At 44.6% G+C, this 15,761-nt stretch overlaps 2 protein-coding genes across 6 annotated transcripts in view; one reads left to right on the forward strand and one right to left on the reverse strand.

The window, feature by feature from the left end:
- ATG4A (autophagy related 4A cysteine peptidase) lies at window positions 407–12,298 on the reverse strand. Of its 2 annotated transcripts, XM_021406346.1 has the most exons (13): window positions 12,155–12,298; window positions 11,307–11,417; window positions 10,192–10,263; window positions 9,640–9,738; window positions 7,954–8,055; window positions 7,019–7,091; window positions 5,629–5,708; window positions 4,646–4,833; window positions 4,459–4,537; window positions 3,467–3,612; window positions 2,447–2,503; window positions 1,523–1,634; window positions 407–1,302 (listed from the first exon to the last, which is right to left on the reverse strand). In XM_021406346.1, exons 1-13 carry the CDS (start codon window positions 12,162–12,164, stop codon window positions 1,238–1,240), a joined length of 1,194 nt encoding a protein of 397 aa, XP_021262021.1. In that variant the 5' UTR covers window positions 12,165–12,298; the 3' UTR covers window positions 407–1,237. The 2 variants fall into 2 exon arrangements, with proteins under 2 accessions (XP_021262021.1, XP_021262022.1); XM_021406347.1 differs by lacking the exon at window positions 12,155–12,298 and having other exon boundaries at window positions 10,192–10,877.
- The window catches only part of PSMD10 (proteasome 26S subunit, non-ATPase 10), a 46,764-nt gene continuing 43,391 nt past the window's right edge, over window positions 12,389–15,761 (forward strand). For 3 of the 4 annotated variants that reach the window (XM_021406145.1, XM_021406144.1, XM_021406143.1), the window contains exons 1-4: window positions 12,389–12,534; window positions 12,626–12,724; window positions 13,507–13,653; window positions 13,764–13,930. In XM_021406145.1, coding sequence (XP_021261820.1) covers window positions 12,421–12,534; window positions 12,626–12,724; window positions 13,507–13,653; window positions 13,764–13,930 — 527 coding nt within the window. In that variant the 5' untranslated portion in view covers window positions 12,389–12,420. Of the gene's footprint in view, window positions 12,535–12,625; window positions 12,725–13,506; window positions 13,654–13,763; window positions 13,931–14,875; window positions 15,232–15,761 lie in introns of those variants that run through there. The other variant, XM_021406142.1, reaches the window with a different exon arrangement.

Here is a 15,761-nt window from a genome sequence, read left to right on the forward strand (position 1 = left end):
ATCAGGAGGTGCAAGTGAGAGGAGACAGCATTCATTGTTTCTCTATGTGTCCTTTATTGGTGAAGATGAAACTCTGCAGTTCACGTTTATCACACTGTCATGACAAAATGACCACCATGGGCACTGTCTGGTAGAACTTTAGCATCACTAAAAGATCTTTGCCTTTAATTATTTTGAACTGTTTCTCTTAGGGCTGCTAGAGATACTCTGCCTTACAGAAATACAGCCGCCCGGGCTGCTCTGATCAACCTGTAACATTAAGGCACTTTGACACAACAGATTTCAAAAGGCAACAACTCAAAAAGTAACAATGACGTAACCTGGGTACGTGTATATATTAAGTTTTAACATAACCTGGTTTGTATTTAGTTCACACAAACAAATTAACAAAATATAGCAGCATACAACCTATGAAAAGCTTAAGAAATTTATTAGATGCACAGATAAAGTGCTATAACAGAAGTTTGTGTAAATCTACTTTAAAATAAATACGGTACAGTTAAACCACCTTTGACTCATTTTAGCTCTGAAAGAAACAACCTAAGTTTTAATGATTTCAACGTTAAGGTCAAGGTGAAATATACCATAGCTAGAGCAGTGGTTGTGATCTGTATCAACTATTTGAGTGTCCCGTTCCTCTCGAGGTCTCCCAGAAGCAGGAAGGCTATTGCAAAATGTATACATTAGACACAGTTCCTTTTACAGAAACATTTTTGTAATACAGTGTGGTTGCTCAGATACATGTTAAAATATTTAACAAGGAAACAATTTTCTCATGATCCAGTCGATCTTTTAAACAAGACAACGCAATTTTTCCTATGCTGCAGCCCACAGGAGGGAACAGAAGTAAACATCCTCCTTAACTGAAGACTGTTTTGCTTTAAGAACTAAACTATTGCATTATTATATGAGAGCAAGAAATATCCTTTTGGGTTATCCCTTTCTCCAAACATAGAGCCCAGTGATACCCTTATTTTTGCCTTAATCTCAAAGGTCCATTTGTCTTCAGGTAAGATACATTAAAAAGAGATTCCCAGATTAAGCATCTTACTACACGATCTTATATTGCCTTTCCATCTGGGGAGGCTCTCGTTAAACTGTCGCTGGAGTTTTGGATGCTACTTGGATTCTGTGCTCTGTTATCCATAATTTCAGGCACTTTGGGGCTAACATGGCTGTAAGTCAATGCAATAATATTTCCAATATGTTCAGTACTCAAGAATCACCGCAGTTTCCTTCATACGCTCAGGATTTCAAATTCTTCTTCCAATTCAAACAGCTTGTCAGTAGATTCAATGAGTTCTGCAAAGAATAAGTGATGCTAAAGAAGTGCCCGACTGTTTACTTAAAAGAAAAAACTTTGAAAGATGCATTCCAGAAAAGTGCTTTGTAAGACTGAAAAAAGTAAGTAAATCTGTGCTAGCCACTGCATGGATTGTTTGGATACCTGGCAGACAGATCTTAGCAATCAAGCAATGAGGGATGCTGTGCTGCACAGCGGGGCTCTCGGCCCGCACCGTACCTGCTCCTGTAGTTGTCACTTCTGGCTTTGCTGGAGGTATGAATGGAGGCCAGTGGGGCGGGTGCTTCTGGACCAGCTCAAACATCCGTAGGCTCTGTTGCTTCAGAATCTCCTGAGGACAGAATGCTTTCATTTTAAATCAGGCCCTGAGAGAACCTTAAAGCACAGGAAGTGGCTGCTCAACAAAAACATTCCTTCATTACATGTATCTATCAGGAAACAAAGGCTTTATGCAGACATACTGTGAAGTTCTGTTACATTTCAGGTACCATAGATCTCTAACATTTTCCTTATTGAGAACAAACCTGCCAGACAGATCTCTTGAACTGTACTACAAGTTATCACTGTCTTATAATCAGCTTTGATTTCTACGTGCCTTTGGTTTTGTTCACATGTAGCAAACAGACACCAAGAATGAATATTTTCTGCCTTTTAGAGGAAAAGTGCCCGTGTGGAACTCTGTGACAAAAAAAACAGATCAGCTCCAAAAACCAGCACATTTGGAGGGATGAGTTTTGATCAGGAGAAACAAGCTGTTACTGAAACCCAGTGCTACTGCTCTTCCATGAGATGTCACCTCCTGATACGTATTACAGTTACACACAAACTGTTTTCCTCGGCTGTTTGGTTTTTTTGTTTCAAAGAAATGCCTTTAGAAGTGTGTACACCCCTCCAGGGTCTCTATTTCCACCCATTTTCCAACAGGCAGGGTTCTTGGCTGTCAAAGCAATGAACAACTTCTGCTTAACAATTCAGCAATGCTGTCTTACCCTGATGCATTAATGTGTTCTTCTCTACAGCTCTTTTAATGTGAATGCAGAGAAATGTAACAGGAGTTTCCATTTTAGGAAAAAAAGTCACCACCACCACCCAAAACCATGACTTCCTATAGAGCAAACAAAGATGGTCGCTTCCCACTGTTACCTTTTGTACGAGACTGCACCAGTTATCAAAATCACATTCTTCTTTGCAGAAGAAGCCCTGAGGAGGGGAAAAAAAAAAGTTTTATTTTGCAAACTATGAATCCGTGGTGCAGCAAGTAAGGCAGCATGACCAGCAATATGATGATAGCCCCTATGGCCACTAAATGGAAGACCCAAAATATGTGGCAGCTCCAGGGAGAAAACCCAGGAGTGGCATAAGGCCCCACAAACCCCAACAAACCAATCAACCACCAATGGGCAGCAGCCACTGCGTGCTCCATCACGGAGCCATGGCCAGCTCCAAGAGCCCGGGCACCAGCTGAATCTGAAACCTCTTAATGAAGAATAACCTAAGGGACACTTTCCCTCTGGTACCTGTGCTGGCAAAATTTGTTCTTCATTATGACTTTGTCTGGGTCATGGCATTATTCCAGATTTTGTAGAGTTACATAGTATTAAAAAAAAAAATGAAAATACTTTCTAGAAAGTAGCAGTAACAATAGCAATATGTCAGTGACTGAAAGACATTAGTATCTTGTTTAAAGCTATAGACACACATCTCAGAGGTGACAACTGCCAGTATCCCTACCAGAAGATAATGGCATGGGATCAGATTTAATTTCTTCAGACACCACAGATACCTACAGAACACTGTAATGTATGTTGGATGGCTTCTACAAATAATTCCAGGTAAAGATTTTTAAATTATGATATAAAGCAAGTTTAAGTAACTTGTCCAGAGTGACAAGCTTATACGGCAGTGACAGAATAAAACAAGTAAACTTGATTCCATTCCTTTGACCATGACACACGTGCCACTTGCATACAGTAACTGCAGCTCAGGGAAGAAACTGAAGCTAGCTCCCTACCGTGCAAACAGACGGTGCCTGTGTGAGCTAGGATTACTGCATCCTATGTAGTTAATGCAGAAACAGCTTGTGATCTTGATGCCGTTCAAGAAACGCATTCCTGCCCTTACTTTCAAATAAAATACGTGCATTTATTACTTTCTAACACCTACTAAAGCTACTGAAGGGTCCAAATTCATGATCTTCATTCTGTGGGGGGCTTGCTGGCAGTGGAAGCTCTGGTCATCAACTGTGCCATTTTCTTCTGAATCTACAAAGCTTTGGGTGGTGTGAGGGTCCAAATAGATCAGCTCATTGCCTGTGTGGATAACGTGTATATGATGAAAACAAGTGACTTTAGTGAGCGCTAAGTCCAGAACTGCAAAACAGAAATTAAAATGTCATCACAGCCAACGTTATCTCGGTTTTCTAGCTAGGGATTCCTCAGGAGAATCAGAAAGTTTAGACAATGTTTCCACAGGGCATTTACTATAATTTTCTATTGTGACCTACCACTGTGCATTTTCTGGTTGGTACGTTCTACCTTTCTCACATCCTTTCCTTTTCCCATGTGAGACCCAGTACATTTTTTTTTTAATCTCAACTCTTCTAAGTTCTAACATTCCAAGATCAAAAGGTACAGGATGGCCAGAAATGGAATCTGTAATCCCATTAGGCATTCATTCAGAAATTGGAACAAAAAAAGCCTAAAACGGTTCAGCTTTTACAAAAGAACAAAATGCCCGTAAGATTATGGGCCAAACGGGTGAAATTTGGAAGACTGTATTTACAATAATTAACAGAATACATGATACAAGAAGATCTGCAAGAAGATGAAGAAGACACTGCTATCAGACCATATTTGAATACAAGAAAATCAGAGAAGCACCACTTGACCAATCTACTTGTGGAATGCTATCAGCATTGGTGTGTTGTTCTTGCTTATGTCATTGCTTATTTTTGCACCTAGCTTTGCTGTTACCTTTCTGCTTCTGCTAAGGAACACATCGTACTGTTGCTGGAATACTTTAGGTACGTTTCTTCATTTCCTTAACCGTACTCTCATTTTTCTTTACTTCAGAGACTCAAACTGCTTACCCTCTCCCCCTAGAAATTTCTCTTTTGATCATCTCCATATTTTGAGTAAGTTTCTTTTTTTTCTTACCTAAAAATCCTATGAAATAATAGGCATTATTTGGTTTCCCTCCTAATGCTCCCAAAGACTGTGGCATCTTAAAGCATTCCTAGAAATTCAAATGGAGGAAAAGGAAATTATAGTTATGTTTACTGATCTCACAGATACTTGAACTTATTTGACAATAACAAGCAATTCATTAGAAAAAAACCCTTACTTTAAATGCATCAATATATACTGGATTTATGTGATTTATCCCTAGTCGTAGAGGTATAATAAGCAAGAGGGGCTTCCAGCCTGTGCAGAGTCCTGCTGTGTTCCTGCTCCGGCCAAGAGCGCTTCTGTGCAAATGTGCGCTGCTGGGGGCTGTGCCGCTGCTCTGCGGAGGGGACCAGCACATCTTCTCTGTGGGAATAAAACTGGAAATCAGTGGCTGCACAAAGGAACGCAAAGTACATCTTCCTCTCTGTAACAAATTAAGCTGCTGTGCCAGAGATCTTCACAGAGCTCCCAAGATAAAATGAGCAGGGCATGGAAATTAATTATAGCCGTTCAGCAGATGTAGTTCTAGCAGACGGTATGTGCTGGCACACTGAAGTGAGACATTGGACTAATGACTGGGAGATGAGAATTTAAGACTGAAATGACATTTACTATTGGTATTATTAATACACTCAAGGCTTGTCTGTAACACATCATGGAAATGAAATGGCAGGGATGATGACATCAGGAACTCTTCAAGGAACTCTTTGCACCCAGTGATGTGAGCGTAAAGGAAACAACAGGGACCAAAGCAGAAGTGGACTATGGCTAAGCTTCACTTGTACAGCCACTTTTCTTACAACTGTAAATCAAGCATGGCCGTGCATTTCTCAGTGCTAGGGTCTGCTACTGCTTTCTTTTTTGCCTAGAAAAAGCACAACTCTTTCACAAACCCTGTATTAAAACCAATTTACCTAAACTGCAACCTCATTCCATTTCTGGGGTAAGAGTTTAGATAGCACAGACCATCTCCATCTTCTCCCCAGCTGCACGGTGGCTTTAGTTTTGGACATGCAAACCTGAGTTTTAATTTCTTTATCCCTTTTCTTACACCAGGAATGAGTACAGATGGCCCCCAAGTATTTAGTTCATGCTTAGATACATTTGGGAAAATAAGTCTTATCAGAAACAGTTACAGGAGAACTATGTTTGACTTACTGATGTCTTCAATGACCACTGTATTGTCCATAGATACATAAACGGCCAATGAATTCCATTCATCAAATAAAGCAAGCTTCCTAGAGAACAAATTAACATGAATTAGTTAGACCGAAAGGGTACTTATACCCAGAAAAAAATAGATGATTCTTGAGTAATTAAAAGTTTTGTTTTGTTTTTTCCTTTGGAAAAGCAAACTTGTTGGATTTTTGAAAGTCTTTGTGCAGTAAGAAGTAATATTTGAATATTAAACGTTTAATACATTTAGAAAAATAGATACTGAGTGGTACCAGGAAAAGCGTATACACTGTACCGTGTGAAAACTGTTCTGTCCCATTGCCAATCGCAGTGATAGTAACAGCTCAACCACGTAATTAAGTTTGCTAGTTTGTACTGCATTTAACAGCCTACACAATGGAATCTTGCCCATCGTGTCTGTCATCGTCTAGGGAAGGACAGATTTCCCTTTGCCAGTTTTGCATATTAATTTTTGCATAAGAAGTTCTACTGAATTCAGTGAAACTATTTCTGTTCACGTGTGCAAAGCAGAACTGGGCATTAATAGCTAAAGGAATCTGGGCATCCAAAAGTTAGGTGGGATACATAGGTTTCTGTTCATTTGTGTGAACTCCAGACCTCTGGGGAAGGGAGCTACACTCTGAAGCTGCACAGGCAGAGTTAGCCATTTAAAACAAGCCAGAAAAACCCAGATGTGAGCACTAACCCATGAAGAACTTATCAGTGAGACGTGCTGGGGCCGGGGTGTGCTTCAGCTCCTCCCTCTCTCCAGAACACATGCCTGTCCCAGGGTTGCAAAGAACTGCTGCTGAGCACTGAAGACCTGCAGCCTTGATGTAAGGCACCTCCACAAATCCCTCCAAGAACTGAGCAAAGTCAGCTCTTCTCGGTGTGGCTTCGAGACTGTGAGGAGCTGCCCATCTTTTACGGTTGGCCGAACTGCTGCTCACAAAATGAGGAACTGCAGTTCAGTTCCCCCCTTGGCCCAGCTGGCTTCCCTCTGACGTTTCGTACCGCCAGCCTAACCTAGCTGGTGGCACTCCTGACCTGTTAAAGCTGCGCCACTACGCAGAAGGGAGCAGACATCTGTGGTGGCTACTGGTTAGGGCACACAGACAGCACAGCAGCAGAGAAATTCCTGAAGTTTCTCTTTCCTAGGCTCTTACTATATTAAAATTAAGAGCTCACCCATTCCAAACTCAGTTCCTGCCCATCATATTCTGCACTGTAGTTGTAAACACGCAGTAAATGCATCCCTGATTTGCAGACAGGCGGATGCAGCCCTTAAAACCCTGTCTGGGCCTTATCCTGATCTCTCAGCTAGGTGCCCTGGGGGAGTACGTTCTGAATGAGCTGGAAGGATCTGACTTACTTTAATACTTGAGCAACTGTATTTGGTCCAAACCATTCTCCAATCGACTTCCCCTCTCCAACACCCATCTGTGCTGTTTTAATGAAGGGGAAAAAAAAGAAAACACACACACATCCACAGAAGAAAAGAGAGATCACAAAGAATCCGATAACAATACATATTCAATGCCATGGCTATGCAATAAGTTCTTGAGTAACTGCAAACTATGTTTAGCAATAACAATTATCTTCTCAACCTGTACTCTTTTCAAATCCTTACTGTTGCTAGTTCACAGAACCATGGAATCACAGAATGGTTGGGTTGGAAGGGACCTTAAAGCCCATCAAGCTCCAAGCTGTGCCGTGGGCTGGCTGTCCCCCTCCCCTCCCAGGCTGCTCAGGGCCCCACCCAATGTGGCCTTGGACGCCTCCAGGGATGGGGCTCCCACAGCTCTGGGCAGCAGTGCCAGGGCCTTACTGCCCTCTCAGAATAAAGAATTTTAGTTTAGAGCCATTCCTCCTTGTCCTATCAGTATCAGACCATGTAAACAGTTGGTCTCCCTCCTGTTTATAAGCTTCCTTGAAGTACTGGCAGTTCCTTTAATAAAGTTTCTGAACAATAGTAAGAATTAGAAATATTTATTACAAATTGTTACAGCTTACAACAATAAGCTCTGTGACTGTCTATTTTAATATTACTGACCCTGGTACCCAAAGCTTACATAGTTTATCAGGGGATGGATTCTAGTACATGCTTTTATTTATGTCTCAGTGAATAATGTTTCTGTACTATTATACCTCATACCCATCTGCATGCATTTTTATATCTAAACATACACATTGCCTTCATAACCACTGCTTAAAAATATGAACTAACATATTACAAATTATTAACTTTCAGCACAGTAGGCATTCCAGTAGAAAAAAAAAACCAACAGAAAGTCTGTTTGTTCTTACCCATCTGGTGGATGGAATAACAGCAATCCTTCCTGTCTAGAAAGCATCGTAGGATTCTGTGATATTCTTCTGGTTGTTTTTTGTGTTTTTCCCACTGCCAATCTGTGAGGAAACATTATTAAAGATTAAAAAACAGTAATGTTTCCGTTATCCTGATCAAATTTCTGGAGAGCAGTAAGCCACACAATGTTACAAGAGTAATGTACAAGGGCAGCTCCGGAAGTAATGCCTCCTAGTTTATGATGTTGGCCCCGGGCACCAGAGGCAGATGGTGGGGGTGCAGCCACAGTGCTTGAACTTCCCCCAGCAGCGGCCATCCCCACACTGTGGCCCTGCTGCCCCCAGCCCTGTGTGTCCTGATCCACTGTGTGGCCTCAGCTGGGGGGATCGGCTTCTGCTCCCAGGTAACCGCAATAGGACGAGAAGGAATGGCCTCAAGTTGTGCCAGGGGATGTTGGGGTTGGATATTAGGAAAAAAATATTCTCAGAATGAGTGGTGCTGCACTGGCACAGGCTGCCCTGGGAGGTGGTGGGGTCACCGTCCCTGGAGGTGATCAAGAACAGGGTCAACGTGGCACGGAGGGATGTGGTCAGTGGGCACGTGGGGATGGGCTGGCAGTGGGACCTGGTGATCTGAGAGGACTTTTCCAACCTTAATGATTCTTTGATTCCTGCCAAGATCCCATTACGTGTTGTTGCCGTGTGACAGATGGCAGCAGAGGGGCAGTCTGACAGCATGGCATCTGACATGGAAGTACAGATGAAGCAAAGGGGTGGGACTGAATTCCTCCATGCAGAAAAAATGGCACTCACTGACATTCATCAACACTTGCCGAATGTTTCTGGAGACCAAGCAGTGGGTGTGAGCACAGTGAGGGGTGGGCGGTGCATTTCAGCAGTGGCAACACCAGGTCGTGTCCACCGGTGCAGATTTGTGTGAGTGCAGCATGCAGCTCTTGTTCATCACTGATAAAAATGCACAGCTACTGGTGGTGGCTATGTTGAAAAGTAGTGTTTTCTAGCTGAGAATCTGCTCTATCAAATAGTGTTATCGTACTCTTTGTATCTGCTGTAGTTTCCATGGAAATAAACAGGAGGCATTACTTTCACAGCAACCTGCATACAATTCATCTCTAATATTTACATTTTGTTTAGAGTTTCTAGAATTCACAACTTGTTATTTCCTTTCAACTGTCCTTTATCATCATGGGCTGAATTGCAAAAATGTCAACTGCAGACTTCTTCTGACTGATTGCTGCTGAGAACTGATAGCTACTGCAGTATCTGTGAGCTTCCAAGGTTATTTAAAACCACATGCTCTATTTAGATCTTGTTAGATTTGTAAGTGTACATCAAATAACAATCAAGGTCCGTTCTGGAAAGTCTTCTCACACAGCAAATCCAAAGCAGCTCTGCCACGTCTGCTGCTGCCTCTACGAGGGGCAGTTACCTTAGTTATGGAGAGAAGCAGGATTCCCTGTCTGTTCTCTCTATTCCTCTGCTTAAGGCTGCTATGATTTCACCCAGTCAAAGAAGTACAATTCATTAGTAACTTCTACGAGAGCATCAAATAAAGTCTCATTAATAAATCTGGGTTTTGTGCTTTGACGTAATACTACACACACACAAAAAAAAAAGAAAGTGGCCTTCAAACAATACAGATGTTCACTGAGAAACAGTACACACCTCTTCCTAAATGCCTGCAGATCAGTGCCTGGGCCAGCATCATCTGCCCACATCGCAGCATACATCCCCAGCCAGCGTCAGACGAAGGACCAGTGCCTCCTATTAGGAAAGTTCACCCCAATTAATACGGGCTTCAAACTGGAGGCAGCACCACAGAGAAAAATGTCAGAGTGTAAGAACCCAGCAAGGCTACCTCCAGTAATTGTCCTACGGGTGCAAGGCACTGACAGACTTTTTCTTTCTACATTGCTGGTCTACCTTCTAATCTCTATGCAGTACAAATAAGGTTTATGTATTCCTGGTGGAGCTTACTCTTCATTCTTCAAGCAATGCTCCCAAATACGTACTGCTTGCTGTACGAACATGAGCACCTGATTATGTGCAGGTGTACAGAAACATAGATTTTAATAACTTTAATATGTTGTTTGCATAAACAATTGTAACGATGCTCAAAATGTTCTAATACCCTAAAAATCATTTTTTCAGTCCACGAGGACATCCCTCCTCCTGCTATTTAATTTTAACAAGGCAACAGGTCTGCAGTATACTCACCAATAGGAGAAAACTTTCTTCTATATGTAAACCAGAGACGAGCACTTACATCCAAAAATAACTTAGATTTGTCTGGAATATTTTTAAAAGGAAAGAAATACACTTTTAGAACTGGAAAATTCTAGTTTTTCCCATACAGCCTATATATAGAGTTCACAGATGACTCCTGTTAGCTTGTACATATAAGATCTTTAATACTTATATATTTTTTAGCTACTTAAACCTGAGAACTTCTGCAGACTTATAATTAAAGTCGATTATTAAGAATGAAATAATTACTAGGCAATGATGTTTTAAAAGGTGTTTGGAACGATTCTGTCTAGCTTTAATGAAACACTATGGAGAACTATGTCCTCGGGAAAGAACTGGTAAAGCAAGTTAAGGAAAAGAACTCTTACGTGCAGAACAGCATAGAATTATGCTTCACTTCCAAACTCAATACACTGTCATTTCTTGAAAATATTACTAAGTTTAATTATTTCTTTTCTCTTTTTTCTTTTTCTTAAAAATGCACACTTATAGAATTCTCCCAAAGGCTCTCAGAGATTTCTGAAGGCTCTTACCTGCTGCTTTCTCTCTGAGCTGTGCTCAGACCCAGTGGCCTTTCAAGGGATCGCTCAGCCCACCGAGGCTGGGTATGGGACCCTTGGGTGTCCCGATACCATGGCTGCACTGATGGCCACTACCTTTGACATGTAACACAGGGTTATGCCCTTGTCCCCTCCCCAAGGAGCAAAGCTCATTTCTGAAATCTAATTTTTGCACCATATAGAATTGCTAAGACTACTAGGCAATGTTGCTTTTCGCCAAAATACAGCACATGCCTCAGATTATTGGTTTTTATTATTATTACTGTTTCAAAATCTCACTTCAGTTGACAGCCAGTATTCCTAAAAGGAAAACAACACCAGCAGTACTACACATCCCCACACAGATTTAATTTCTGAAGCATCTGATGATGAGAAGGGACCGAACCCGCACCTCTGCTAGGTGTTTTGAAAACAAAACAACACTTGGAAATAGAATAAAATATGGAAGGAAACGGGAGCTGCCGCCGCATGAGAATCAGCGAGCGCTCTGTGCGCTTTACAGAACAGCTTTCACGTTAGAGATACCTGTGTTCAGGTGGTGCTGCCTTCCCAGAATCCACACCGGCTCATCGGTGTCGGGAAATTCCTCTAAGTAGTCGGCCAGAATAGTGATCTGGTTTTCATACCTGGATAAAACTGAACGGAACGCGGCAGCGTTCGCACCCCGCGTGTCCCCTCCGCTCCCCGCGCCGGGCTCTCCCGCCCTCACACCTGCCGCCCCGCGCCCCGGGAGCGCGACATGGCCGCCGCCAGCACGGCCCGGCCCGGCCGCGGGAGGGGAGCGTCCGCCTGCGTCATTTGCTAACGGTAATTAATACCGCTCAAAGAAGGAAGTTCGGTCGTTGCGGGGTTTTGGTTTGGTTTGTGTTTTCTTTTTTTTTTTTTTTCTTTGATAGTTAAAGCGGGGTTTGCTGGAAGAGTGAAAGTGACCCTCAGTTGTTATCTTTCAGATGTCAACCTGAAGAAATACAGCGAATGATAAGTTTAAAGCAGACACGATTCTACGTTGCTCTTCCAGTAGGAAACGGGTAACACGGGGCGAACGACCGCCGCCGTGTGAGAGCGGAGCAGCGCCCGCCCGCAGCTGTCACACCCCGGCCCGTTCTTCCCGCACGGCTGTGCGGCAGCCAGCAGCTCCCCGAGCCGCCCGGCCAGCCCTCGCGGACCGCGCTTCCCGGAGCGAACGGCGCGGCGCGGTGCCCGGCCCCCGTCCCGGCCACAAGGCCCCGAGGTCCCGCCCCGAGCCCTGAGGCGCAGCCCTCGCGCCGCGGCCGGCGGGGTTTACCTCAGGGATCCCGCCGGGCCCGCTCCGCGGGGCTCGCCCCGACCCCACCGCTCCCCTCGCCCCGCGGCCCCGTCCCGCCGCCCCTCACCTGACTCCATCCTCCCGCCGTCACCATCCTCCTCCTCGCCCGGACTCAGAGGCACGACACGGCGGCCGCGCGGGGCGCGCTGGGAGCTGTAGTTCCGCCGAGAGGCGGCAGCGCGCCGCTCCTCCACCGGGAGGACTACAAATCCCAGCAGGCCCCGCGGCGCGGAGACGGCCTCCGGGCGCCATTGGCCGGGCTCGCCGCGGCGCCCGCTGATTGGGCAGCGCGCGGGGCGGGGCGCCCCCCTGTCGGCGGGGCGGGCGGCCGGCATGGAGGGTGCCGTGTCCAACGTCGAGGTCTGCAACCTGGCCTACGCCGGGCGCCTGGAGGAGCTGCGCGCCCAGCTGCTGCGCGACAGGGCCCTGGCCACCGCGGCCGACCAGGTCAGCCGGCCGAGCGCGCCGCGGCGGGAGCGGGTCCTGTCAGGGCAGCCGCGCGGCCCGGGGCCCGCTGACCGCCGCTCCCTCTCCGCAGGACAGCCGCACCGCGCTGCACTGGGCCTGCTCGGCGGGACACACGGCGGTGGCGGACCTCCTGCTGGGGCTCGGCGTGCCCGTCGGCGACAAGGACGACGTGAGTGGGTTGGCCCGGGGGCAGGCCTCGGCGCGGGGGCTCCCGGGGCCGCTCTCCCTCAGCGCTCCGCGGAGCGCGGCGTGACGGGGCCGGGGGGGCAGGAGGGTCCTGCGGGGGCTGGGGAGAGCTCCTCTCCGGGACGCGGTGCCTCCTGCAAACCCGAGAGGGCGTCTGGGCTGTGGCTGTGGGTCTTCGGGTCGTCTCTACCCTAGCATGACCCTCTGCCAAGTGTTGTGCCTGCTCGTGAGGCGCTTTGAAGGTTTCTCACCCTTGGGGTGTTATGGCTGAGTAGGCCCTGCGTGCACTCATCTCACACTTGACAAAGTCTGTTGCTGTCCTGCAGGAAAAGTTATAATAATTACGTCCGTTACGAAGCATCGTAAAGTTTGCTCCCAATGAAGGAAACGTCTGCTGGTTTAATTGGAGAATAGGATACAGAAAACATTGCAGAAAATTTGAATAACATTTTCGACCACTTCTATTTGTTCCTAAAAAATCTCCTTTTGAAAGCAATGCTATTGGTGCTGGAGGAGCGATGTGCCCTGCAGGTGCCACGTGCACTTGGAGCTAACTGGTTTCTGCCGTGCAGCTGCAACTTCTGTCTGGGGCTGAATGCAGAGCTGCGAGTGGGCCCACAACTTGTCTCTCTGCTGATAGTAATGTTAAGTGCTACAGCTGTAATGCTATGTGCGGTATAACTACTGAGCAGTCTGCTCTGCACTGGGGTTATGTTTTCTTGTGTGAAATCTTGGCTTTAATAACTTTTGTGCTTGCCTCTGCAGGCTGGTTGGACTCCCTTGCACATTGCTGCGTCGGCAGGCCGCGATGAGATCGTGAAGGCCCTCATTGACAAGGGGGCTCCCATCAATGCTGTCAATCAGAACGGCTGCACGCCCCTGCACTACGCAGCCTCCAAAAATAAGCAGGAGGTACGGCTGCCAGTGCTGCTGGAGTTGGTGTTGCTCTCAGAAAAAGTATTTGGTTATATGAACTTTTCTTCAGTTTTTTTTTCCCCCTCTTTCTCTTCCTACACCTTCAGATTGCAGTCATGCTTTTAGAGAATGGAGCTGATCCAGATGCAACAGATCATTTTGAATCTACCCCATTACACAGAGCAGCAGCCAAAGGGAACCTAAAAATGATACAGATCCTTCTGCGGCACAATGCATCTGTTAACATACAGGACTCGGAAGGGAACACGCCCCTGTAAGTGATTTTATTTGTTTGGCTTGGTTTTTTTTGTATGTTTGGTTTGGCTATAGCATAATTTCTATGAAATGAAACTCCATCACTTCAAATTCATTTTTTAACTTCAGGGTGCTTCAGAATACTCCTTTGCTTCACATCACATCCCTGTGTAATTAAAAGGGGTTTGAGAAAGTCATAATTGTTTTGCATAAGTGTGTCTGTACATACATACTTTATGTTACTACATCAATTATAAAATGTAGAACACCTTCTGAAACAACTTGGAATACTTTCCGCTTCCAGTAGGAGGTAGAAAGCCTGCTAATAACATCAAGGTCGTAAGGAACTGGTCTTGCAGGCTGGCCTGCTTTGTCCTGTCAAGTAAGAACTAATTTTGGAAACTTTTCCTCACTCTTCTAAGGAAAATGAGATGCAATTTAAGTATAACTAGTCCAATGTTTGTTATTACCTCAGAGAGCAATTTCTGTCTGTAAGGGCGAAACCTTAACTGCTTTGAAGTTGATGGCAGAACGCTGCCCTGTCTGCAATGGAATCAAGATCTTGCTGTGAATAAGACTAAGCAGGGTATTTTCGCTATACATAAAACCCAATTTATCGTAGAACACATGCATTTATTCTCAAGATAGGATGCTAAACTGAAAAAAAGCACTTGCTGCATTTACAGTAATTCTTTGATTGGGTTTATTGCTTTTGATTCAAATTGAGCTTACTATTTTCCAATTCCACTGTGGTTTTTGTGCTCCTTAGCTTTGCTGACTGCAGAGCCAGGTTTTGAAGTCTTTGTAGGTAGTTGATTATGTGTGGTTTTCTTTTTCTAGGATTTCCCTCCCCTCCTTCTCCACAACATTCTTGTTTTGCTCTTGTTTTGGCAAGGCATAATTATTGCTCTTCATAAGCTTGGTCTACTTAAAAATGGCTGTGGGTTTCTTGTTTTTATTGCAGTCATTTAGCCTGCGATGAAGAGAGAGTGGATGAGGCAAAGCTGCTGGTGTCTCACGGTGCGAGTATTCACATTGAGAATAAAGAAGAGCTGACCCCACTGAAAGTGGCAAAGGGTGGCCTGGGAGCCATACTTAAAAGAATGGTGGAGGGCTAGTGGGGCCTTCTGGCTTGGCTGTCTTCTCTGTTGTGCTTGTGTTTAAGATTGCCAACTTCATATTTTGATAGTTCAACAAGGATGTTGTGCGTGAGCATCAGCATGGTACTAAAATGTCTTATCTCTAGGCTTGCTTCAAGTATACTGCCAAAACAGTCATTTGTACTTCCTGTTGATTAAACAGATTATTACTTTTAATGTATTTATGATATCTTGCAGTTTTCTTTCAGTTCACTGTATGATCTGTATATATTAGGTCATTCTTTCTACTTCACAGTCCAGTTTAGGATTATTTCTTTCAAACAACTTTGTGAGTCTCAAAATGATATTCCTGTTTGCTGTGCTTCAGGTAATAATTTAAGGGATAAAGCATGATTGTAAGGTGATTTCCTGCTGAATTCTTGCAAAATGCATAGGAATAAGTAGGAAAGCAAGCATCTGTATGTGTAGGGTGTTAGAAAAACTAGCAACTTCTGTGATGATTGCAGTCATGTAAGGGTTTGTTTGGCCGGGAGAGAAGTGAAGACATCCTATAAATTGCTTTTTAATAAGGATCATTGAGAGCTTCCATGTGCTTGTCAGTAGCTCATTCGTCTCTTAATTTTGAACTGGTAATCTCTACTTGAATAGATGTGGGGGAGGTTGGGATTTTCCTTTTTCTTTTTTTGTGGTTTCCTTTGTGGTGTGATTAGAATGAAATCCAGTATTTTAGCATTTAGCATTAGAGGTGAG

This window comes from Numida meleagris, chromosome 8 (genome assembly GCF_002078875.1).
Source record: "Numida meleagris isolate 19003 breed g44 Domestic line chromosome 8, NumMel1.0, whole genome shotgun sequence".
NCBI classification, from domain to species: Eukaryota; Metazoa; Chordata; class Aves; order Galliformes; family Numididae; genus Numida; species Numida meleagris.

Coding starts and splice junctions, on each gene's coding strand:
- ATG4A (XM_021406346.1), bottom strand. Junction 10,264..11,306: donor GCAGCACCACCTGAACACAG/GTATCTCTAACG, acceptor AAAATATTCCAG/ACAAATCTAAGTTATTTTTG. Junction 8,056..9,639: donor CTGCAGGCATTTAGGAAGAG/GTGTGTACTGTT, acceptor GTTTCCTCACAG/ATTGGCAGTGGGAAAAACAC.